Raw genomic sequence first — 26,364 nt, 5'->3', positions numbered from 1 at the left:
TTGGTGTACAAGCTTAACAGAATACAATGCTCCGTCACACAGTACTCGCTCAGGCCGTTGGTAAGCCAAGGCTTCCAGCTGAAACTCTCCTCGGCCTGTAGCTCTGCCTTGCTTAACGTTTCAGCGTCTCTACATTCGGCATTTGGGGCTGTCTGTTTACTGATGGCATGTGACTGTGTCGCTTTTTATCTCCAGTTCATAGTCACTGCGCGTGAAATCAGCGTTTTCTAAATGTTTATTACCTCTTATAGACTGACGAAAGCGGCTTGCACTGCATGTCTTCGTAAGTTACATGTTCATGTTCATTCTTGGATGATTTTTCTTTTTTTTCTGGCAGTCCTTCATGATTCGGCCTTGTTTAAGGCGTTGGTTAGCTATAATGATGACGCTGTCGTTTATCGACTAATAAAGTCATCAGAAGATCAAAACAAACTGCAAAACGATTTAGAAGAAATATCGAAATGGTGCGAAATGTGGCAGTTGACCTTAAATAACGAGAAGTGTGAGGTCATCCACATGAGTGCTAAAAGGAACTCGTTAAACTTCGGTTACACGATAAATCAGTCTAATCTAAAAGCCGCCAATTCAACTAAATACCTAGGAATTACTGTTACGAACAACTGAAACTGGAACACGTAGAAAATGTTGTGGGGAGGGCCAACCAAAGACAGAGTTTCATTGGCAGGACGCTTAGAAAATTTTACAGACCTACTAAGGAGACTGCCTACACTACGCTTGTCCGTCCTCTTTTAGAATACTGCTGCGCGGTGTGGGAACCTTACCAGATAGGACTGACTGAGTACATCGAAAAAGTTCAAAGAAAGGCAGCACGTTTTGTATTATCACGAAATATGGGAGAGAGAGTCACAGAAATGATACAGGATTTGGAATGGATATCATCAAAAGAAAGGCGTTTTTCGTTGCGACGGAATCTTCTCACGAAATTTCAATCACCAACTTTCTCCTCCGAATGCGGAAATATTTTGTTGACACCGACTTACATAGGGAGGAACGATCACCACGATAAAATAAGGGAAATCAGAGCTCGTACGGAAAGATATAGGTATTCATTCTTCCCGTGCGCTGTACGAGATTGGAATAATAGAGAATTGTAAAGGTGGTTCGATGAAGCCTCTGCCAGGCACTTAAATGTGATTTGCAGAGTATTCATGTAGATGTAGATGTATAATGTCAGTCTTACTTGTTTTCTTCCCTATTTTTAATTCACATTTAATTTCATTAGGTAAGATTTTTGTAGTCCACATTAAGTTCAGCGGAATTCCATTTTCTTGTAATATTGACCAGATGTTTGTCCTATTTAATCTGTCAAATACGTTTTCGTAGTCCATAAAAGCTATATGTGTCTCGTTATTAAATTCTCTTCTTTTGTTTATCAATATCTTCGAAGTGAATAAATTACCCATTGTTGTTTGTCCAAATCTAAATCCACTCTCGTCTTCAGTTGCTTGACCTTAACTTTAGAGTTAAAATGTTTCATATACTGTATATTCAGATGTTAAAATACTTATTTCGGGCCCGCATCTCGTGGTCGTGCGGTAGCGTTCTCGCTTCCCACGCCCGGGTTCCCGGCTTCGATTCCCGGCGGGGTCAGGGATTTTCTCTGCCTCGTGATGGCTGGGTGTTGTGTGCTGTCCTTAGGTTAGTTAGGTTTAAGTAGTTCTAAGTTCTAGGGGACTGATGACCGTAGCAGTTAAGTCCCATAGTGCTCAGAGCCATTTGAACCATTTGAACTTATTTCGGTATAACTGTTACAGTGCTTTCAATTCCTTGGTGTTGACCAGATTTCCGGTATTATAGGAAATGTAGAAGGTGTAACCGGTGTTAGAATGAGAGTGGTACTGTGCAGATGGTGCAGAGGGATGGCGGTGCAGGACGAGAAGCTGGTGGCGGCGCCGGCCTTCTCCATTGAGCGGCTGCTGTCTGCGCCCCCGCCCGCCCCCGCACAAACCCGCCACGCCAACACGCCGTCGCCTCACGCCCACGCCGCCACAGGTTAGCCTTTACGATTCAGTTCCAGAGCTCAGCTCCGGTCAGTTGCCTTTCACGTACAAACTCCAAAACGCCGTATTTTATTACTCGCATAACCTTTGGAACTTCCCAGTAAGTGATCTTCCCCTTCCGCCAGTGTGATCAATATGCGGTGCATATGTGTCGTCAAAATACCGTAATGTCTTTCTCCGAGTTATCTCAATCATTTCCTGTTGTCATTTTATTTTAAAAAAGCGACTTTGTCTAGTAAACGTGAAAGGAAATCCATCTTCATCAGCAACGAATCACAATTTTTATTTGTCTGCCACATATCACAGACTTATAGACTAGCATAACAATATCAGACAACTGGCAGAAACCCACCTGGGGGAAGACCAAAGTTCCGTAGAAATTTAGGAACACACTAGCGACTCGTCCCGACTCCGCACAACTTGCATTAACTGTCTACAGGCGGACGACTTGTCTGGCGTAGCGGTAATAAATTATATACACTGTCAAACCGAAAAGTTCCATGACAGAATTACAAAAAATAAACATGGTGGTTTAATGCAACAGTACAACGCACAGAATGTTCACACAGCAACGTAAAACTGTCAGAAAAGTCGGTGTTGGGGATTTCACACTCGCTACTAAATTTGTATCTACATCTATATGATTATTCTGCAATTCAGAATTAGGTGCCTGGCGAAGGGGTCATCGAACCACCTTCAAGCTGTTTCTCTACCGTTCCACACTCGAACATTGCGCGTGAGAAACGAAGACTTACATGTTTCCGTGGGAACTCTGATTCCTCTTGTTTCGTAACGATGATCCTTTCTCCCTATGTAGGTGGGCACCAAGAAAAATATTTGCGCAATCGGAGGAGAAAGCTAGTGATTGAAATTTCATGAGGAGATCCTGTGGTATGGAAGATCGCCTGTGTTTCAATGATTACCACCAGAATTTGCGTATCATATCCGTGGCACTCTCCTCCCTATTACAAAAGAAGCTGCCCTTCTTTGATCTTTTCCGACGTCAATTCTAACTGTAGCGAATCTCGCAGCAATACTACAGAAGAGGACGGACAAGCGCAATGTAGGCAGTCTCTTTAGTAGACCTACTGCATTTTCTAAGTGTTGTGCTAACAAATCGCCGTCATTGTTTCGCTTTCCCCACCACATTATCTATGTGATCGTTCCAATTTATGTTATTCTTCGGTCTTGGCAAACCACCAGAAGAGACCCATTATGCACTTCGTCGTTTTGTGGTAGAGTCATAGTGATAACACCAAGTCTTATTATTATTTCCAGAATGGAACTGTCCACTTTTTTTCATTTCAACCAAGTCTCAGCAGGCGTCCACACGTTGTTGATTTTATTCGTAGTCAAGATGTGCAGAAAAAACTTTACAAACACTATTCTCTTCTTCAAAAGAGTCTGGAGAATGTGTTTCACGGCTGATGTAGAGGTGTTTCTCCATTACGATTTTTAACACAACAAAGTTGAAAACCTACGGCCCCACGTCCACTACTTAATATTGCCCGCAAACAACTGACTGGCCGTATACACATGTTTCGTTTACGACTGTTAGTTCAAGCTGCCACCGTAGTTAACTGCCCTGATGACGCTAGTGCACACGGAATAAAACCTATCTCGGAAATTTTTGGACGGGCTATGTAAACAAGCCTTCCTCGTGAATCAGTCTATCTACTAGAGAAAGCCGTATCAAAATCCCTACGGTAGGTCCTGAGAGAGGCCTTCACATACAGACAGAAAAGCGCAGCGGAGGACTTTAATTTAGTAATTAGTATATATGTCGCGAAACTGCCCTAGGACATAATAATTTTGGCAAACAGAAAACTACTTGGAAAATAAGTGTAATGGAATGAATAGTGTCTGTAAAGCTGTTATAAAATGATATTCATTAAAAAGAAAACTGCATCTATAGCATTTGTTCGTTCAGAAAAGACCTTTGAAAATGTTGCCTGTAGTACAATTTTTTGAAATTCTGCTGTTATCAGTAAAATAAAATAGACGTTGCGAAATGTTATAAATAACTTGTACATGTACGAGACTGCAGTTCTAAGAGCCGAATGACGCGACGAGCAAGTAGTAATTTCAAAAGGGAGGGAGAAAGGGTTGTACCCTCTCCCTCATGTTATTCAGTGTGTACACTGAGCAAACAGTAAAACAAACAAAGGAGGCATAAGGAAAATGATTTAGTATTCAGAGAGAAGAGACAATAAATTTGATGTTTGGTGATGACACAGTAATTCTGTCAGACAGAAAACTACTTACAAAATAAACTGATTGGAATGGACAGTATATGGAAAAACGGTTATGAAAGGATAGCGTACCGAAAAAACTCTGCGAGTTTGTGGCACTTTTGGAACTTTTTATAACCTAAACTTATAAAAAATGTACTGTTATATTTAATTTCCATATATATATATATATATATATATATATATATATATATATATATATAATTTTATAACCGTTGCCTTTAATTCTGATAGCAATAAAGTTTTTATGTTCATTAAGGTATTCGGGATATAGAATGTTAATCGTCACAAAGCGGACAACATTGCAACATCTAGTCAAAGACTGGGAAAGCGGAGTTAAATTCATCTGTCACAAGCATATGCTAACGAAGTCTTTCTTTATGAGACATATTATATTATTGTTACAAATTTACCCAGTTTGATTAGTTTTGTTTTATTAATACACAGAAAAAATTGCTACAAAGTTTGTCAGTTTGGTGAGATTTACTTTCTATTTTTTTTAAATCTAAATAATTATAAGTTTATCTTCACTGAAACAAAATAAGAATGAAGAAAAATCTATACTGCATTAACCAAGGTAATTAAATATAACTTTTGCACACTTATTTACGCATTTGTTCAGTGGAACCGTGTGACAAAAAACAGGACAGCAGTTAAATTTAACACAGTCTCCTCTAAGCAAGGTATTAGTTCAAACTGTTAGAAACTTAAAATTTCAATAGTAGGATAAAAAACAGTCATGATACATTTCATACAATATTCTGAGCAAATGTATGTTATAATGCGAAATACAATTTTACCTCTTTTTACTAAGCCTATCACAAATGTCCCTAATTTTCCTACTTGTTTCCTATAATTTCAGTTGTCTCACTTGTCTATGTACTGTCACAAAGTTATCCCTATAATGTATGGAAATAACTTTTTTCGCTTTCCAAATCCCATCATCACTGTACAGTAGCGCTCCAACACAGGAACAAAACAAAATAGTGCAACCCTTTGCTAGAGTGGATTATCGTTCGGTAATCCGTTTGCTGCATTTAAAGGGAATAACTTTGAAAGAAAAGAAAAGGAAATGCTGAGTTGCCTGAAGTGAACGGCAACAATGCATAATCGTATCACGCTGTGCTTAGATGGCGCAGACGTTTCCAGCATGGCCAAACAAATCCGAATCAGGAACAGTGAAGTGGCAGACCATCTCTCTGTACAAATATGAGCTTTGTAAAATTTAACTATTTATATAGAATGATCTGCAAGCCTAACTTATTATCGAACCCTGCACTGCCTCACAGTTGCTAAATATGTATGGGAATTGCATATACGACCTATCTCCTTCTCCTCCCTCTCTATCTCCTCTTCCTCCTCTCCTTGTCCATTTCCTCCTCTTCCCTCTTTATTTGTCTATTTCCTTCTCCTCTCTGCTCTCACTGTCAGTCTCCTCCTCAATCTCCTCCTTCCCCTTCTCTCTGTAGATTTTTCCCTCTCTCCCTCTCTGTCCATCTCCTTTTCCCCCCTCTCTCTGACCTTGAGCATTGTTTAATGATACTGCAAACGAAACCCCGACTAGAAAATGAAGTCACTTACAATGAATCGGTACATAGGTTAGAATTATTAATATAAGGAGCTGCATCATACAACAATTAGTGTAAAAAAACACTGAAACATATACAGCTTTGTAGTACTAAATGTCAGTAAACTGAAAATACAAGTAAATTTGACTGAAATAAGAATATAAATGAGAGTAAGTTGTAGAAATAAGAATAAAAAATGATGAACTTTCGTTGTATAAATGGAAATCATGAATTTGAATAATAGTTCATGAAATCTCGTCCTCTAAAGTTATCACTTTTCAAAACAGTGGCCGTCAACCATTTCTGCATGCGCCAAGCATAACCACAGTTTGCAAACTTTGCAAAAGTATTTAGTTTTGCTGTTCTTGCATTTGTAGCATCTTCCCCTTTTCCCTGGTTGTGGATCTTCGACTATTCTTTGTTCTTCGGTACTGGAGAGGTTAGAGGAAAGCCTGCGAATATCGCGCGGGAGGTTTGGTTTGGTTGCACGCATTGTCAAATATGGTGTTATGAGAGACTTTCCTAATGTTCTGAGGTATTCTCGTCTAACTGCTACATTTTTGTTGGCTTTGAACACAATGTAGCCATTGAGAGCTGCAATGTTCAACAACTGAAAAGAGAGACACAAAGGCCACCATCTTGTCCCTCTAGCAACAGTATATTCCCCACACATAGCATCAACGACGTCTACGCCGCCGTTGGTTTTGTTGTAGTACGTTATTATACTTGGTTTTTCCTTTCCACCGCTGTCACTGTCAATTTCATCATCATGGTGCATTGACGACAAAAGGAGTACTGAATTGTTTCGTTTATGGTACATATCAAAGTAATGTGACATCTTCCTGAAATCCAAACATACTTGAGTACTCTTCTTTAGACTTTTTGGGTAAAAGGGCAAACGGAATTTCAGACTTATTTTTTTAACGTACCAACAACAGTAATATTTTTTTCTTGTAATAGTTCTTTGACGATTGGGTAAGAAGTAAACCAATTGTCTATCGTCAGATTTCTTCCAGACCCTTTTACTGGATCTACAAGACGGAAAACAACATAATCTGCCTTATTACTGACTTTGTACGGTCCTTGGGGTTGTGCACCTGCATAAACGTCCAAATGTTTTACGTAGTACGTTTTAGAACAAGCCAGGATGAAGACCTTGATCCCATACTTGGCAGGTTTATTTGGGATATACATGAACCTGCACCTGCCTCTGTATGGAACGAGCATTTCGTCCAAAGTAACGTTTTCTGACAGAGCAAAATATGCTTTGCAGTTGGAGACAAACATATCAAGAATGGTTCTTATGGCAGCAAGATTATCTTGTGCTTTTCTTTCTTCCCTTGTATGGATGTTGTCAAACAACGAGTCAAAAATCTGAACCCCTTCAGTGACATACTTGCACGAAAGATTTCTGTTCCTGTCCCATCTGTATTCCAAAAGCCTTCAATGTTCATTTTACCGCCATGCAATGATACAGCTAAATAAAGTAGGCCAAAATATGCCTTCAGTTCATCAAAACTGGTAGGCCTAGCCATGTTCGGGTCACTTGCATAATTGTTTCGAACTGAATCAATATAGATATTGGTTGATTCAAGAACTGTATCAACCAATGCATTGCTAAAAAATAACTGCCATGATTGTAGCGGTGAATGTACATCCATCGCAGCTCGAATACTTCCAGGCAAATACATTGTTATTATGTTGTGACGTCTTGTTCGAACGCTTTGTGGGAAACACGTTTTTCGCCATTTAGTTGCTTCATTCCTTCCTTTGTAACAGCGTATAGGTGACGTACCTGACTCAGTTGGAGGACTGTACTTGAATCAGCAATAGCAGGTGCATAGATGTCGGCAGATGACTGAACATCTTCCTCTTCATCACCACTTATTTCACTATTGCTGTCATGATAAGAGTTTATTTCGAAGTCTGGGTCCGCATCAGAATCGTCTGCTTCAGTCTGATCATCATACAAAATTCTGCAAATTTCACTGTAAGAAGGACTTTCTCTTGCCATGTTATACTGCAGACTACTGACAATGATAATTCGGTGTTAGAACATCACATATACTTCACAAAATAACTAGTTGCTCAATGATACACCAAAATAAAAATGGGGTTGCACCGGCAGAAATTAGTTACGTAAACGGTCGGGCTGGGTCTGCGAGACCCGCGCGCTTTTTGAAAGACTACCAAACAATGACTAAACAAAGAAAAACCTTATTCACGACAATAATGCTTTCTCTCGGATGTTTCAGGAAGGTAGCAGGGCGCTCAAGTCAAATTAGCGACTGTAAGAATATACATTCAGTGAAACAAAAACCAGTGGTCTCACAGACCCAGCCCGACCGTTCTAGGGTTAAGGGGAGGGCATGTTTTGCTCTGTACTCATTTTAGCCTTTTACGTTTTAAAATAACTGCGCTTACAAACGACAATTTTTTTAACATTGTTAAACAACTTGCTAGTTTAAATAAGCCTTAAGAACGAATTTCGACAATACAAGCTTGAAAATGTACATAGCTTACTTGGTGACTGAATGGAAATTTAACATTGGGTTTCTGTCTGGTATCATCCTCATGATTGTTCAAAATTTTGTGAAGTAAGCTGTCAGGACGGCAATCTAGAATACAATGTTTGAAATGTTATCATTCTGAGAATGTTGCTGGCTTCTACTTAACCCTACCATATATTCCCCATGAAAATACCGGGACCCTTGAAAATCTGTGATAAACTAATCAGCAGTTTCTTAAATACTGTCCCATGTGTGGGCCTCACTCCATAAACACGATTCGACTTAAATATCTTGTAGAAATTGCGGGGAAGTATCAAGTTAACCCTCCGTTACTGTAATTACTGTAATTCACACAAATGACAACACACCACATCAACTGCCAACAAGACTACATAAAACTTCCTGGCAGATTAAAACTGTGTGCCGGACCGAGACTCGAACTCGGGACCTTTGCCTTCCGCAGGAAAGTGCTCTACCAACTGAGCTACCAAAGCACTGTGGAAGCTTGGGTAGCTCGGTTGGTAGAGCACTTGCCTGCGAAAGGCAAAGGTCCCGAGTTCGAGTCTCGGTCCGGCAGACAGTTTTAATCTGCCAGGAAGTTTCATATCAGCGCACACTCCGCTGCAGAGTGAAAATCTCATTCTGAATACTACATAAACTTTGTAGTCTGCCTTCTCTGCCCACGAAACCGCTAAAATATTACAAGGCTAAGTGGGATAAAGAGTCGATCCGGCACACCTCACTGCAAGAAACTGCAAAAATTATTTGCTTTTTGAATTAGCAAGACAGTGTCAAGAATGGTCAGAACATATTTGCGTCCCAGTTAAAATTTCGTCGACGCGGGAAACACAAGCCAAGAAAGGGACTGTCGTGTTTTCTTTACGAGACGAATTCCAGCCGGCAGGTGTGCTTTTACTGTTGACTGATAACAGAGGAACAGGCGACAATGAAATTAAATTATTCTGCATTGTCGTTCTTTCATAGCACAGTTACGATGAGTAATCCGAGTTGGTCAGTTCATCGCTTCGTGTTTAAAGGAAAAATCTTTGTGCTCGTGTGCCGTGTTTAAAGTTAAAAGCTTTATGCTCATGTGCGGTGTAGTACGATTGAAACTGGATACAGTCTTTCTTTCCTTTTACAATTTTTTTCTTTTGTTCTGACTGTTAGTTGACTATTTTATATGAATAACAGTGAAAAAAGCAAACGTGCAAAATTAGATGGAACGGCATTTCCGAAATTATAGAAGAAGAAACGAGAAAGAGAATCCAATGTTCTAAAAACCCTTGACGGAGTAGATAAATTTTTCGCAAAAAATGTTGCTAGTTCGACTTCGAGTTTTCGCAGTACGGATGACATTTCTAACACCGCAGCTGTTGTAAAAGAAGTAAGTACTGACGAAAGAAAAGTTAAAAATGAAGAAAAACAAATTGTCCCTGATTTCGAGCTTCACGAAAAACTAAGTGTCGAGTCCGACACTATAACAAGTAATAACCTCGTCAGTGATGATCCTGCAGAATGGTGTGTCAATGAATCAACAATCGACATTCTCTTACAACGTAGTGTTAATCAAAACTGTAACGGAGATTTTTCTAATTCAAGAAGATCAATAGGCGATAAAACCAGATATTTGAACAAAAATGTATTTTACAATAAACTTTTAAATGGTGAATCAATTTTGTGAGATTTACTAGTATACTTCTGTAGCACCGGTGCTGTTTTTTGTGCACCATGTAAATTGTTCGGAGGTAGGGCCGCGATTGCTACTAATTCTATTGCAAGTTGGAAAAATATTTCCAATATCTTATCTCATCATGAGAATTCACTTGAACACAAAAACTCTGAGTAATCATTCTTAAAAAGAAAAGAGTCACTTGGAACAATAGATAACAATTTCGAGTCATATGCTGAGACAGAAAAAATGTACTGGCACAGTGGGTCGAAAAGTTATCTTTCTTCAACAATCTGTGATGAAATAATAGAGCTTTCTGAACGAATAAAAAGAATTATCATAAGTGAAATAAAACAGGCCAAATATTTCTCTATAATAGTACATTCTACTGCGGAAATTTCACATATTGATCAATTATCTTTCATATTAAGATATGTGAACGAGAATGGTGAACCTGTTGAACGTTTCCTTCTGTTTTTACCAAACCCGGGACACAAGTCCGAAAACTTAGCTGAGGCTGTACTAAAAGTCCTGTCCACAAATTCCATTGATGTTACTGACTGTAGAGGCCAGTCATATGACAACGCAAGCAATGTGTCAGGAACCTACACTGGTTTGCAGGCACGCATTAGGGAACGAAATCCGATAGCACATTGTGCAGCACATTCTTTGAATTTAGTCGGCTCTAGTGCTGCAAGCTGTTGTCGGGAAGCATGTTCATTTTTCAATGTAGTGCAAAACCTGTATAGTTTTTTCTCTGCTTCTACATAGCGCTGGGATAAACTTCTTTCTTTCATGTAACCAGGAATTAAAACAGTAAAAAATTTATTAAAAACACTTTTGTCAGCAAGAGAGGAAGCGTGTGTAAGTCTATATGAAAACTGGGATGGCGTTATCAATCCTCTCACACATATTGCCAGTAATACGTTTGAAAAACCACTTGTGCGAAATGAGGCATCAGCTTTATTCAATCAACTCAGCAGACTAGAAACAGTATTCATGATGACAGTTTGGAAGGACATACTCCAGATATTTAATAGTGTAAATCTGAAATTGCAAGGTGTAAATATTGATACTAAAAGTTTTCTGACTATAAGGGGAAAATTTTGAGTCGAAACATTTCTCCCAGTACTCGACAACTTTTACGCCGAGTTAATGAGGAGGAAGGAAAGCTATAGAATTCAGTTGGACTCCTTCACAGTTTTCAGTAACGTTCAGAACAGTTCCCCTGACGATATTGCTGAACGTGCAGCAAAACTCCAAGCATCAAATGACACAGATTTAGAGCCTTCCTTCCCTAGTGAATGTGCACAGTTCGCGAAACTTTTGAAATCTTCTGACATCAGTGGTATACCAGTCGAAATGAGAAAATTTTTACGAAAAGAGAGGTTACAGTCCGTGTTTCAGAATGTTGACATTGCTCTTAGAATATTTCTATATATGGCACTTACAAATTGTTCAGCAGAAATCTCGTTTTCGGCTCTTAAAAGACTGAAATCGTACCTACGTTTTACGTTGTGTGAGCAGAGATTGAATGCCTTGTCCATACTTCACATTAAAGCCGACCTCTTAACTGATAACCGTCTGAACTATGAAGTTATGATCAACGAGTTTTCTGCCTTCAAACCCAGACACAAACTTTCTTGACTGATGAGTTTGTTTATTTATTCACATTAGTTTAAAAAATTTTAGATTATAACGTGATTTTTATTATAACTTAGACCACAGTCATTAGATGTACAAACTACGTATTATCAGTTTATTTTACAACTACCGATGTCTGAACGCGGAATAAAACGACGTTTAAGTGTTGACGTGACCGAACGCACCCGACGATACTAAATAATACCCGAATGACCCAGGCCGCTCGGCGCTGTATTGTCAAGTCATACTGATACTGTAGTATATTACAACTGATGCGTATTCTTGGCGTCTGCTGAAATGTATAGTTATCATGGAAATATGCGTTATCGGAGAGTACTCTCAGACGAAAAAGTGTTAATAACTAACGTAGTTCAGTTCTGTCGATATATATGTAAAAGCTTTGCTAATACCATTAGAAAGGGCTATGGTGAGAGCAGTAGCCGCAGTACAAAACTTTTCAGCCCTTACATGGATTAAAGGTATTGTGTTCACTTATTATGCAGCATGTAGCTGCACAGACTCTAATTCTGTACACGTCAACTATTAGATTATAAAACAAATTTGATTTTTCCACACTAGTCTGTAAAATTATGTAATAAATCCAGTTCTGTGTTTGTCCGACTGTATTTGTTAGTTCGTGCACCGAAATCTCTTTCATTTTCATATCTTACGCTTTCTTATAGATTCACGTATTAATACCGAACGTGTTTTTCTTATCTGTTACAGATTCAAGTTATTAGATCATAAATAGACAGTTTAATTTTAATTTTGAACGCATCCCTGTAAAAGTGCGTATTAATTTCTAATGTATGACAAGTTCGCTTCAATTTTTAGATCGTAACACAACGTTTTTAATTTCTTTTTCAACGGTTTCATGTAAAAGAACATATTAAAAGTGAATGTATAACAAAAATCCGTTGTCTCCTACACGCTTTGCTGAATTTTTCGGCCATAAAAGGAAAGTTATTTTCCTTGTGTTCGTTTCTGTTGTCTTTCGACAGAAGAATGTGTTAACAATACAGTTTTAAGTTTGTTTTATCCACTGCCGTACGCTAAGTACAGTTCAGGAACCTTATTACATTCTGATTGATAGCGACTAGACTGCTGACGCGTCCTTCAGAACAACGAATAGCAGAGTACGGAAACAGCTCACAGCGCTCCCACCTAAAACGGCAATTGTGAAGTTATCGGGTGATAGTTACTATTTAAAACATGTTTTTTTGGGGAGAGGCATATAATATGGTGTTTTTAAATCCGCCACTGCTCATAGTCGTTATCTATAAACGGGTGAGATTGCAAAGTTTCATTTTAATCATAAGTCGATAACCCATAAACACATTATTCGTCTGTCCTCTTAAAAGTGATCGCAACGTAGAAAACAAAACAGCACAATGTTGTGTGTATAATTACCCTCTTACAATTATGGCATGGGCTACGCCAAATGCCTTCTCCGTTGGCTAGCAGCCATGTTGTCAGTTATCACTGTAACAAAAAGAACTTCTTCTGTTTCCATATACGTAATGGTAGAACACCTTACCTCAATGAGAACATTTTTTCAATCAGTTAAAGTATAGAGATCATTTTGAATAACCATGTAATAGACGGGCATGCTATCTGGGCAGCAAAACAACTGTCGATCGTAGAGGTGAAGAGGATATAAAATTGAGGCTGCCAATAGTAAAGAAAACTTATCTGAAAATATTGGTTTGGAGTCTATCCATCTATGAAGTGAAAAGTGGACTATCATTAGTACAGACAAGCAGAGAATAAAATTTGTTGAATTGTGATGTCACAGAAGAATGTTGAAGACTGGTGGGGTAGAGCGGATAACCAATGAAGTTCTGAACAGAACAGAGGAAGACAGTCATTTATTGCGCATTTTTAGGAAAATAAAAGGAAGGATGAAAGATTCAGGTTTTACTTCCCATTTATGACGACGCCATTACAGATGGAGCAATATCTCAGTTTGGGGAAGGACAAAGAAGAAAATCGGCCGTGTTCTTTCAAGTGAACCATCCTGGCAGTCACCTTAAGCAATTTAGGGATGTTATGGAAGACCTAAGTCTGAAAAGCCGTCCTTCCGGATACGGATCTAGTGTCTTAGCGCTGAGCCACCTCGCTTGGTTTCAAGGAATAGAATGGTAGGACACGCACTGAGACATTAGGTCAAGAAACAGTAGTCAATTTGGTAACAGAGGAAAGTCTGGGAAGCAAAAATCGTAGAGGGAGACCGAGGTTTGAATGCAGGAAACAGGTTAAAATGGTTGTAGATGGCAGCATTTGCGCAGAGATTAAGAGACTTGTAGAGAGTAAACTGCGGTGGAGAATCGCATCCAACGAGTCTTCAGACTGAAAACCACAACAACAGCATGACGTATCAAACTTACAAAAGCAAAAAATTCTTATTTAATCAACGATACTCTTTCTCTGATGCTCGTTATGAACTTGCAACAAAAATGTGTTTGCCAGTCTTCCGCATGTCTATAGCGTGATTTTCATGTGCTTTGTAATCACTTCCTTCGGTAAAAACGAAAGTAATAAAGACGTTGTGCGTATCCATTTCAAATTTAAAGTAACAGCATTTAAACGCTTAGTGTCTGGCCTGCAACGTGAAGGACTGCACAACTGAAAGGTTAATGCGTGACGCTGCGAGCAACACACGAGTGTATGGACCAGGCTGCCACCCGGGAAATGAAACATACAATTCCGTATGTGGGAGACTAAAATGCTGAAACTTAAGAAGAACCGCATATGAACCTCAGAGTGAGAAGATCAAGTCTTTCGCGCTAAACAAGGTCAAAATTGCAGGAAGTTTTATAATTACATTCTCTATAAGAAAGTTCATACAGACGCATGCTGTCTTTCGAAATAAAACGTTTATCATCATTTTGAATGATGTTATGTTGTTATATGTAATTGTATTTATTTTTTATTGGTTTGGTCTGCGAAGGACTTCTTTTCTCCTTTCTTTCTTTTGACTAGTTTTTAATTCTTCCCCTTTGTTTTTCTCTCCTTTCTTCTGTCCTTATTGCACCTGTCATTTTGTTTTCTGCTGGGAGCCCTTGAAACTTTTTGCTTTCGCTCTAAACATTTCTCTTTCTGCTATTTCTTCCTCCATTATTTACGTTTCCCTCCGGTCAGATTTAACTTCTTTGATCCAAGTCATTGATGGTTTTGGATTTCTGTCAAAAAAGCTAAAAATTCTTTTTGTTATTCTTTTTTCATCTAGACTTTTTAGGTGATCCATAAAATACAGTTCCTCTCTTCCTCATTGTGCCTAATATTCATACTATTTTATAAACTTTGTTATTACATCTTAATTTCCATTTTCCCTTGTCATATTTTGGTCCCAAGATTTACCTGATTATTTTCCTTTCTTCGTTTTTTGTTTCACCTAATTGTTTGGCTGTATTTAAGCGAAGTCACACTGAAGCATAAAGGCAATCTGGCCTTATGACAGTGTTGTAATGCCGGAGGTTTATATTTGTAGAAATAGAGTCCTTGTTATGCAGGTTTTTTGTTACTAGAAAATCCATTTCTACATTCCTTGCCCTTGCTAAGTTAGCTTCTTTGTCCAGTGAATGTAGTTGTATTGCTTCGTACGTCATAATTTTTTAAATATCACAGTCCTGATTCAGCAGTTCATAACGCAGGGTGTTTCACAATGTTTTGACGATTTCAGATTTGAATAACACCCAAATTAATCACGAAACGAAGTTGAGTATTTTACACAAGGTAAAACATTTGTTAAAGTTTACGTATGAAATACTAAATCGGACGATGACCGTTCATGGCTACAAAATACTCGAGGTGTTACGACCTGTTTTTGAACCCATCTTTCGTAACTGCTGGAGTAGTTCAATCAATTTTTAACAGTTTACAATATCCTGGAAATTCTACCATCAACTTGAAATCACTTCTGTAACCTCTGGAATTGATATAAAGCTGCTTATAATAGGGCCCTTGTACTCTATTATGCGGTTCGATCTTAATCGCATACCGTCGGTAGAAATATAGCAGTCTTATTTATGGAGACCTACCCAGATAGTGGTAGTTCTCCGATCAATATGGCAAATATGTTGAGATGCTGTCTCATACGTACCGTGGTAGGGCCTGTGTGAAGTGGTTCTCCCACACTGGAAGTACACTGAATTCTGGATGCCGAACAGAACATCATTTATTTGGTCAAAGAACGTTGTAGTTGTAGTAGTAGTAGTAGTAGTAGTAGTAGTAGTAGCAGTAGTTGCTGTTTTTGTGTTGTTATATTTACTCAGGAAACTTTTTGGTGCAGCTCTGCTATATCCAGTGCAACTCTTTTTATATCTACATCACTACTGAAACCCACATCCATTTGAATCTGTTCACTATATTCAAGACCTGGTCTCCCTCTACAATTTCTATACATCACACTTCCTCCTCTGCCAATTCAACTATTCCCTGAAACCTCAGGGTGTATCCTATCAACAGATTCCTTCTTTCAACCAAGTTGTGGCATAAAGATTTTTTTTTATCCGTTAGTTACAATGACTATCCATGTAACATTCAGAATTCTTCTGTGAGACCGTATTTCAAAAGCTCCCATACTTAATATTTGTTCTGTTTATTGCCCATGTTTCCAATCCATATGAGGCTACAATCCAAACATATACTTTCAGAAAAGACCTGATAACACTTAAAGTTATGTTAGATGTTAACATATTCCTCTTTCGGCAATGCGGGCTTCCTCGGCGAATGTCATTGATGAAATCTTCACATCAGCCGAGTGGCAGCGACCTCTTGTAGCAACGTTTCTTCATACGAAGATGAGCCGTTGCTTAAGACAACGCTGTCACTCTGCTGGTATCACAAGAAGATATTATCAATATTTCTGTTTTTCTTGCTATTGCTAGTCTACGTTTTATAATACTCTCTTTACGTCTGCCGCCGACAACTATTTAGATGCTCAAATGCCAAAATTCGTCTACAGGTGTAATCCCCTCAACATCCCCTGCACTCCTTCGTTATTAATCTACTTTCATTTATGTCCCTCATATAAACTTTCTTCATGATACTATCCATTTCGTTCAGAAGAGCTTCCATGTTGCTTGCCGTCTCCCACAAAATACAATGCCATCGGCAAACATCAAAGTTTTTACGTTTTTTTCCTCCCTAAGTTTTAATTTCCTACTAAATTTATGCACTTTTTCTTTCTTTTTACTTTAATGTACATTGAATGACAGGGGGGAGGGGGGGGGGGTAGACTACAATGACGACCTTTCGCTCCCTGTATTTTACATCTTATCCCCATGAAAAAAATCTTATTGCATTCTGTCATGCTTTCCTCCACAACTAAAAAGTGAAATAATTCACGTCCTGAAGTATTTCTCCAACCTGTAGACGTCACACTCATACCTGTAGAAAATTGAGACTTCTAGCTGAAGACCTACGATGCACGATGTGCAACGAGTAGCCATTCCTGCACATTTAGGTGAAATCTTAGGTCAGCTGCAACGTGAACGCTGAGCAGGTTATCTTTCTGACGCAGTATACTCGACATTCTCATGAAAAAAAAGCAATAATCCGGAAGGTACCCGCAGTATTACTCAACAGCAACAGAAGTGATAGCATAATTCATAAACGTACATAATATTTGTACATTCGGTGCTATCGAGAGCAACTGGTATTTTTACCGAAACTTGCACACTGAAATGGTTCACTGTGACGCGTTTGCAATAATTCAAGTCCATACACCTGTAGCAATAACACTCAACTAATCTATGTTAGGAAAGGCATTGCGACACAATAGCTAAAACCAGAGTGAGTATATATCTGTTATTCCCCGCGAACCATACGGAATATAATATGTGTATATGAACTTCTGTTTTACATCTACATCTATGGTCCAGAAGAAAACAACTATGAAAGTCATTCGGACGGTGCAAAACTTATTTTGAGCATGATCCTTATATAATATGTTGCTCGGTTAGTCAAATGTGTAAGTATACCTTTTGGGAAATTTTCGTTGTTAATTTTTTATATTTCGGATTGCGAAAAGATTCTGATTTCTGTGGTATATGTCTCAACATTCGTCGTCAAGACTGCCCCAAGTTTTATATTGGACAAACAGCAAGAGAGGTTAGCACATGATTTAAAGAAGACGCAACAATACGTGATAATAACCTCACAGCCTTTTCTGTACACTTAAAAGACGCCAACCCCGTGACACTCAATACTAATAATTATCTGCAGGTCCTGCATAAAATACAGAAAGGTAAAATTATGGACGTAATGGAAGAGACTGTAATTTATACGCATCTAAAGAACCAGTAGGACACAGTTTTAAACGAACAAGGAGAACTACGCAATGGAAAATTTGTGGACAGTCTTGCGCTAGTATTCCGATAAAACGTCGCAGAGCCATATAAACCACAGGAACTGCTATAGTCATAAACGTGTAGAGCCACAATACGAAGAATATTATATAAACATATAATAAATCGAGGCAATCTTATTCTAATTTCATTATTTGCATTACTTTTTCGTTACACGGCTATTGAAGGCGCACTTTTAACGTCTGTATGCTCAAATGGTGAATTGTATAGTTTGATTAATATTATTACTTTTACGTTATTTACTTTATTACAGAATAACACCCGTTATGCACCACCCATGTACTTTGAAACTACTGCATCCACTTTGTACATCTGTGTATACTTAACTCAAAATCTCTGCAACATATGTTCGGTAGTGACGTTGTCTCATGTTAACTGATCCAACACTGCCAGTTTTATGGCCGGCTGCTGTGGCCGAGCGGTTCTACGCTCTTCACTCCAGAACCGCGCTGCTGCTGCGGTCCCAGGTTCGAATCCTGCCTCGGGCATGGGTGTGTGTGATGTCCTTAGGTTAGTTAGGTTTAAGTAGTTCTAAGTGTAGGGCACTGATGACCTCAGATGTTAAGCCCCATAGTGCTTGGAGCCATTTTAACCATTTGAACCAGTTTTATGACAGTTACATATAGTCACAAGCACAACAACGATGAACTCTAATTAAACACACACAGGGGCAATACCTGTGTGGCGTAACGTACCACTGACAATATTCTGTGGAGTAAGTCATAAATTTTATAACATATCTTGAGATCTGACATACTGTGTGTTTAATTCTTAATTGATGCTAATATACTGTGTAAATGATACTTCTGTTTTATATGCTTGATAATGGTCCAGGACCGTAATTGTACAATCATACATCATCATCATCATCGTCATTTAAGACTGATTATGCCTTTCAGCGTTCAGTTTGGAGCATAGCCCCCCTTATACAGTTCCTCCATGATCTCCTATTCAGTGCTAACATTGGTGCCTCTTCTGATGTTAAACCTATTACTTCAAAATCATTCTTAACCGAATCCAGGTACCTTCTCCTCGGTCTGCCCCGACTCCTCCTACCCTCTACTGCTGAATCCATGAGTCTCTTGGGTAACCTTACTTCTCCCATGCGTGTAACATGACCCCACCATCTAAGCCTGTTCGCCCTGACTGCTACATCTATAGAGTTCATTCCCAGTTTTTCTTTGATTTCCTCATTGTGGACACCCTCCTGCCATTGTTCCCATCTACTAGTACCTGCAATCATCCTAGCTACTTTCATATCCGTAACCTCAACCTTGTTGATAAGGTAACCTGAATCCACCCAGCTTTCGCTCCCATACAACAAAGTTGGTCGAAAGATTGAACGGTGCACAGATAACTTAGTCTTGGTACTGACTTCCTTCTTGCAGAAGAGAGTAGATCGTAGCTGAGCGCTCACTGCATTAGCTTTGCTACACCTCGCTCCCAGTTCTTTCACTATGTTGCCATCCTGTGAGAATATGCATCCTAAGTACTTGAAACCGCCCACCTGTTCTAACTTTGTTCCTCCTATTTGGCACTCAATCCGTTTATATTTCTTTCCCACTGACATTACTTTCGTTTTGGAGATGCAAATCTTCATACCATAGTCCTTACATTTCTGATCTAGCTTCAAAAATGGTTCAAATGGCTCTGAGCACTATGGGACTCAACATCTTAGGTCATAAGTCCCCTAGAACTTAGAACTACTTAAACCTAACTAACCTAAGGACATCACACACACACCCATGCCCGAGGCAGGATTCGAACCTGCGACCGTAGCAGTCCCGCGGTTCCGGACTGCAGCGCCAGAACCGCTAGACCACCGCGGCCGGCTCTGATCTAGCTCTGAAATATTACTTTGCAAACTTTCAATCGAATCTGCCATCACAACTAAGTCATCCGCATATGCAAGACTGCTTATTTTGTGTTCACATATCTTAATCTCACCCAGCCAGTCTATTGTTTTCAACATATGATCCATAAATAATATGAACAACAGTGGAGACAGGTTGCAGCCTTGTCTTACCCCTGAAACTACTCTGAACCATGAACTCAATTTACCGTCAACTCTAACTGCTGCTTGACTATCCATGTAAAGACCTTTAATTGCTTGCAAAAGTTTGCCTCCTATTCCATAATCTTGTAGAACAGACAATAACTTCCTCCTAGGAACCCGGTCATATGCCTTTTCTAGATCTATAAAGCATAGATACAACAAATAAATAAAAATAACACTTGAAATTCTTTGAACAATATCTTTACATCCTCGAAGAATTTCAAATAATTTTTCTACTAACTAATTCATCTAAACATTTTTCGCGCATTGAATGAAGAAGGAACGAAGCTAGGCTAGTTTAACATCCCGTCGACAGCGAGATCATATGAGAAGGAGCACAAGCTCGGATTACGAAAGGGTGGGGAAGGAAAGCGGCCGCGTCATTCTAAAAGGAACCCTCCCGACGTTTGCCTCGATTTAGGGAAATCACGGAAAACCTAAATCTAGATGGCTTGGCGCCGATTTGAACCGTCGTCCTCGCGAATGCGAGTCCAGGGTGCTGAACACTGCGCCACCTCACTCGGTACTCAATAAAAAATAAAGTTTGTCTTCGTCGTCGTAATTAGAGATGCACAATAAGCAGAAATTGTAAAGGACGGCCAAGGAAACTGCCCGTTTCTTGTTTAGGGCTCATAATGGTAAGTGTAAATGAGGAAGGTTACTACCGGAAACTGAACCCTCCTGCTCCAAAATACAAATGCGATCGCTTAAGCTGCACTTCATGTGTCAGTGTCCCTCAGCCAGAAGGCCTGAAGGCGAGAGCAACGGGAGCGCTTGGCATATAAGACTTTCTGATTTCAAAAGTGGAATGTATACGATGCATTCGGACAGTGGTATGTTTAGAATACAACGAAGTACACGATTCCAGCGGTGAATAGCTTGGCAGGAGAAAATTCCGAAGAGGGAGGAACGGAGCAAGAAAGCCACACCGTGCCAGAGTTATTTGGAAGCTTTGACGAGCTAATTAGCCCTCATCCTTCGCACTCGGGTGCACAAAAACAGACGCCCGAGGCAGCACTAAAGCATTTAGACTGCAGCTCGTAGTTTTTATAAATATCGTTTAATTGCTGCATTAGCAGAGCGGCAATATTTCTAACTGATTGGACAGGCAGAACAAACACGTACGGCGCCAAATGCTGAGCGCCGTTCCGTTTTAGACCCGGCTCCTCTCTCTTTGTGGCAGCGGCTGCTCTGCATTGTACTGAACACAACAGCCTCCCTATTCTGTCACACTTTAGAGTCGCGAATATACCGCCTGTGTCTACTGTTCAGCATTTCCTTGTCATTGCACGAAACAAGCAGTTGCCGTATTTTCCGGTTGTGCTAAAACCGTACTATTTTGGAACTTCACGCAACTCGTCGTGAAATACAGTCATTAATTTTCTTTTAACTGCTCCGATACTTTACTATTGTCTCTCTGCTCACTTTTCGGTTAAAGGTGTTGTCCTTCTTTTCGATCGAACACAATGGCGCACTGATAGAGGCAGTGAACTTGCATTCGGTAGGAGTGCGCTTCGTAAAGCCGTCCTACCATTTTGATTTAGCTTTTCCGCCGTTTTCCCATATCTCATAAGGCGAGTGCCGGGACGGTCCTTTCATAAGGATGTGACTGTTTCGTTTAACCATCCGTCCTCACTGAACTAGTCTCGTGTGGAATTACTGCGCTGAACATGAAACGTTGAAATCCGACCTTCGCAGTAATTTTACAGTGCATGAATCACGACCACCGAGCCACTCTGAGACGCAGACAGAAACGAAAGATCTACGTTGAAGTGCAATGACTCAGAATGAGCTAAATTCATCTTATTTATGGAAGTGATAATATGAAGCAGACAGGTCACAGAAAAGAGTGCCAGTATTACATAATTGTATTATGCAGTACAACAAACACAAATTTTAGTAGATTTCACTGAAATATTCAGATGGTACCAATTTTTATATCCATTTCAGTCCGTTTCGATACGCGCACCTTTAATTGCTGGACAGATCGCAAGACAATAGTGTCTCCATAGCATGCGATACATGTTCCACAAGTCACTATAATATTCACGGCAGAGGGTATCAGGTACCGTAGCTGATCATTCCCTTTCCTGTTCCACTCCAGATGGAGAGAAGGAAAAATAATCGCCTGCATGAGCCTTTCCAGGTATCATATGATCCTTGCCGTCCTCATACGAGACGTACATTGTTACAAAGAGAATTCTTTTGCATTTGTTGTTGATGATGTTTCCCTAAATTTACTCTATAAGTTAGCATTTTGCAAAAAGAATTCCTTCCAAATGACCAATCAACTGAGTCTTTTCCTGGCCATTTCTTGGGAGGGAAGGTGGGTGGGGAGGAGGTTTAATAGAGGGGAGGAAATTAATTCTTTGATTAATTTAATTAAGCAGTCAATCAAACTCACAAGAGTGAGAGAAACTATTCCAGTAACACAGACCTGAAAGTGTACCTGTAGCAGTGACGAGGAGGGGGTGGATGGTTGTGTCCTGAGGGAAGGGGGATAGTGAGGGGGCGGGGGAGCAATAGGTTAAGGACCTGTCAATGAAAAGGAAGGATTCTATTAACAACACAATAGGTGAAGGACCTGTCAATCAAAGGAGAGCAATTGGTTAATGACCTGTCAATCAAAGGAGAACAATGGGTTTACCCCTGTGTGCATACCTGCCCTTGATGTAGGCAACCCACACTAACAAATTGCACTAAAACGAACTTTGTCCTACTACTGTTGTGATTATTTGTTTGTCTGTAATCTGCATCACATCTACCGATCGTCATCCCAATCGGATAATTATCTTCATGATGCACGGTTTTTGTTTGTTTTTTTGTTTTGTTTTTGTGTTAGAGTGTATTATCCTACAGGGATTGCCATTTAGTAGTTTTCACAAGGGCCCACCCTTTCATTTCCAGGAGGGAATGAAAGATGATTACAAAAAAAAATTACAATAACGAACGGTAAGGGACGAACCGCCATTCGATAAATGATGGGCCACATGCACTCCGGAGCCGTGGTCTGTGGATCTCTGCCCTGATGGTTCCCATCTAAGCTCTAGGAGTATTTTCTTAATACTCCCGTACTGGTCGAACCGACATGTAACAAATCTACCAGCAAGTTTGCGAGCATCTTCGGTATCATCCTATAATCCGTCCTAGAGGGGATAGCAAGCACCCAAATAGTTTGCTACAATGGGTCACTTAAGTGGTCCATATCTTTTGAAGTGTCTCCCGAATCGTGGTTTCAGTTGCAGCTATTAATCGTCGATTTCGTTGGCTGATATCTGTAAGAGCTTTACTTTCGTGTAAACATTAATGTATTCAGAGAAGAAGAAGTCAAACGGCTGTCATTGTTTGGATGTAGGATAGTCAACGTCGAAGTTATTAGAAGCCATGCAAATTCATTATCAGATGAATCAGGTTATAACTGGTAAAAACTGAATCAGCATGGCTTTAACAGTGATGAAACGAAATACTTTCAGTCGATTATGCACTAAAATAGTAATAATTCTTTGTAATCTTTGGATGCTTGCCTGATAGAGTAACAAAGATGATCTAAAATCTGAAGATTTAGAAGCTACAGAATGTTCCAGATACAGGTATAGAGTAAAATGAAATATGCATACACTATGTCATCAAAAGTGTCCGGACATATGGCTGAAAATGATGTAAAAGTTCGCGGGTCCCTCTGTTGGTAATGCTGGAATTTATTATCGTGTTGACCCAACCTTAGTCTTGATGACAGCTTCCACTCTCACAGGCGTACGTTCGATCGGGTGCTGGAAGGTTTCTTGGGCAATGACAGCTCATTCTTCACAGAATGCTGCACTGAGGAGAAGTATCGATGTCGATCGGTGAGGCCTGGCACGAAGTCGGCGTTCCGAAACATCCCAAAGGTGTTCTATAGGATTCAGGTCAGGACTCTGTGCAGGCCAGTCCATTACAGGGATGTTATTGTCTTGTAACCACTCCGCCACAGGCCGTGCATTACGAATAGGAGCTCGATCGTGTTGAAAGTTGCAATCACCATCTCCGAATTGCTCTTCAACAGTGGGAAGCAAAAGGGTGCTTAAAACATCAATGTAGGCCTGTGCTGTGATAGTGGCACGCAAAACAACGGGTCCAAGCCCCCTCCATGAAAAACACGACCACACCATAACACCACCGCTTCCGAATTTTACTGTTGGCACTACACACGCCGGCAGATGACATTCACCGGGCATTCGCCAAACCCACACCCTGCCATCGGATGGCCACATTGTGTACCGTGATTCTTCACTCCACACGACGTTTTTCCGCTGTTCAATCGTCCAATGTTTACGCTCCTTACACCAACCGAGGCGTCGTTTGGCATTTACCGGCGTGACATATGGCTTATGAGCAGCCGCTCGACCATGAAATTCATGTTTTTTCACCCCGTTTAACTGTCATAGTACTTGCAGTGGATCCTAATGCAGTTTGGAACTCTTGTGTGACTACCTGGATAGGTGTCTGCCTATTACACGTTACGACACTCTTCAACTGTCGGTGATGTCTGTCAGCCAACAGACGGGGTCGACCATTACGCTTTTGTGCTGTATGTGTCCCTTCACGTTTCTATTCTTCTGTCTGCGTACGAATTACAGTCGCTTAAAATATATTTCTATGTGAAGAGTTTGCAACAAATATTGGAAATAGGCGTGTCTTCGTGCTGCTGCAGGACGCCATGTCTGAGAGTGACCAATTTCGGAGCATATAAGGACATTGTCTCTTTTTTGTAGGTGGCTGGAAGTAGACAAAGGCTTTGTTGTGGGATCCACGTGTAGTAGTTTATTGTCACTCACTCCGACCCAAGTTTTTTTTGGATTGGCACATCAATTAACAGCCCAAAAGTGCGGTAACCGTGTGCAGTGGGGCGACACACTGTGCTAAATTCGACTCCCCCCAGCCCTCCTTTATCAGCTATTTCTTCAGCCTGGATTCCGAGATCGTCTCGTACCCCTTAGTGTTCCAACTGGTAAATGCTGTACTGGAATGTTTGGATAGCTTTGTCTGCTTAGGATCGACTGTGCAGCAACAGGGAATTGAAGCAGGTGGGCGTTTCCCGCCTCGATGAAGTCCACCGAGCGAGGTGGCGCAGTAATGACACTGGATTAGCATTTGGAGGATGACGTTTCGGAGAGACGGTTAGCCATCCATTTTAGGTTGTCGTTTGTTTTCCTAAATCTCTTAACGTAAATAATGTGGAAAGACGCAGTCGGTTTCCTTCCCTATTTTCTCCCAGTCCAAGCTTTTTCTTGGTCTCTAATGACCTCTTCGTCTACGGGACGCTAAACCCTGATCTTCCTTCCCTTCTTTTCGATTACGTCTCAAACGTTCCATTACCTCCGTAAATACATGACGTTCAGCGTCAAAGGTCGCTCTGGAGACAAATCCTGAAAGCTTGATCAGGGAACACGATTTCAGATTTGTCAGTGAAGAGCTCAATTATGGAAGTTTATGTGTACAATGATGTGAATGCGGCGAAAAGTACAAACTTTGTCTGCTGGATGAAAACTATGAAAATAAGTACTCCAAACCGATATTTCACGTGAGTCACATCCCAATACAAATCTGTAACTCAATCACCTTTGTGACGTGCTTATAATTATGTATTATTTATATTTTAGGATAACTAATCAGTAAAAAACGCAGCACATGTTGTAATGAAAGCATGAAAACCGTCTGACGATGAATCGTAATGATTCGAAACCAGTAACGGTACCCTTTGAATAAAGTAACTTAAAATAAATTCGTGGCGGGTTGCTGTCTCAACAGCATCAACATTTGTCATCAAAGTATCAATATGCCTTCGTACGAGACCTAATTTCTGTTATGCTATCTTATATTCGTGGTCCTTACAAGAAATGTACGTTGGCTGCAGTGGAATCGTTCTGCAGTCACCTTCAAATATCGGTTCTCTAAATCTTCTCAATAGTGCTCCGCGCAGGGAACACCGTCTTCCCTCCGCGGATTCCCATTTGAGTTCACGAAGCATATCCGTAAAACTCAAGTGTTGTTCGAACCTACGGGTAACAGATCCAGCAGCACAGCTCTGAATTGCTTCAATGTCTTCCTGTAACCCGACCTGATGGGGATCCCAAACACTCGAACAGTATACAAGAATTGGCCACACTATTTTTCTATACGCGTTCTCCTCTATATGTGATATACAGTTAGTCCATTTCATATCGCTTAGCAACGTTACGCCTAGATATTTAATCGACGTGACTGTATCAATTGACACACCATGTATTCGAGCAT

At 40.1% G+C, this 26,364-nt stretch overlaps 1 protein-coding gene across 1 annotated transcript in view; it reads left to right on the top strand.

Moving 5' to 3' along the window:
• Window positions 1-26,364, top strand: part of LOC126183697 (homeobox protein engrailed-like ceh-16) — a 182,634-nt gene that overhangs the window by 38,798 nt on the left and 117,472 nt on the right. The window contains exon 2 of the mRNA XM_049925879.1: window positions 1,868-2,013. Coding sequence (XP_049781836.1) covers window positions 1,881-2,013 — 133 coding nt within the window. The 5' untranslated portion in view covers window positions 1,868-1,880. The remainder of the gene's footprint in view (window positions 1-1,867; window positions 2,014-26,364) is intronic.

The sequence above is a fragment of the Schistocerca cancellata genome, chromosome 4 (genome assembly GCF_023864275.1).
Source record: "Schistocerca cancellata isolate TAMUIC-IGC-003103 chromosome 4, iqSchCanc2.1, whole genome shotgun sequence".
NCBI lineage: Eukaryota > Metazoa > Arthropoda > Insecta > Orthoptera > Acrididae > Schistocerca > Schistocerca cancellata.
This window is presented reverse-complemented; position numbering and strand designations above follow the sequence as displayed.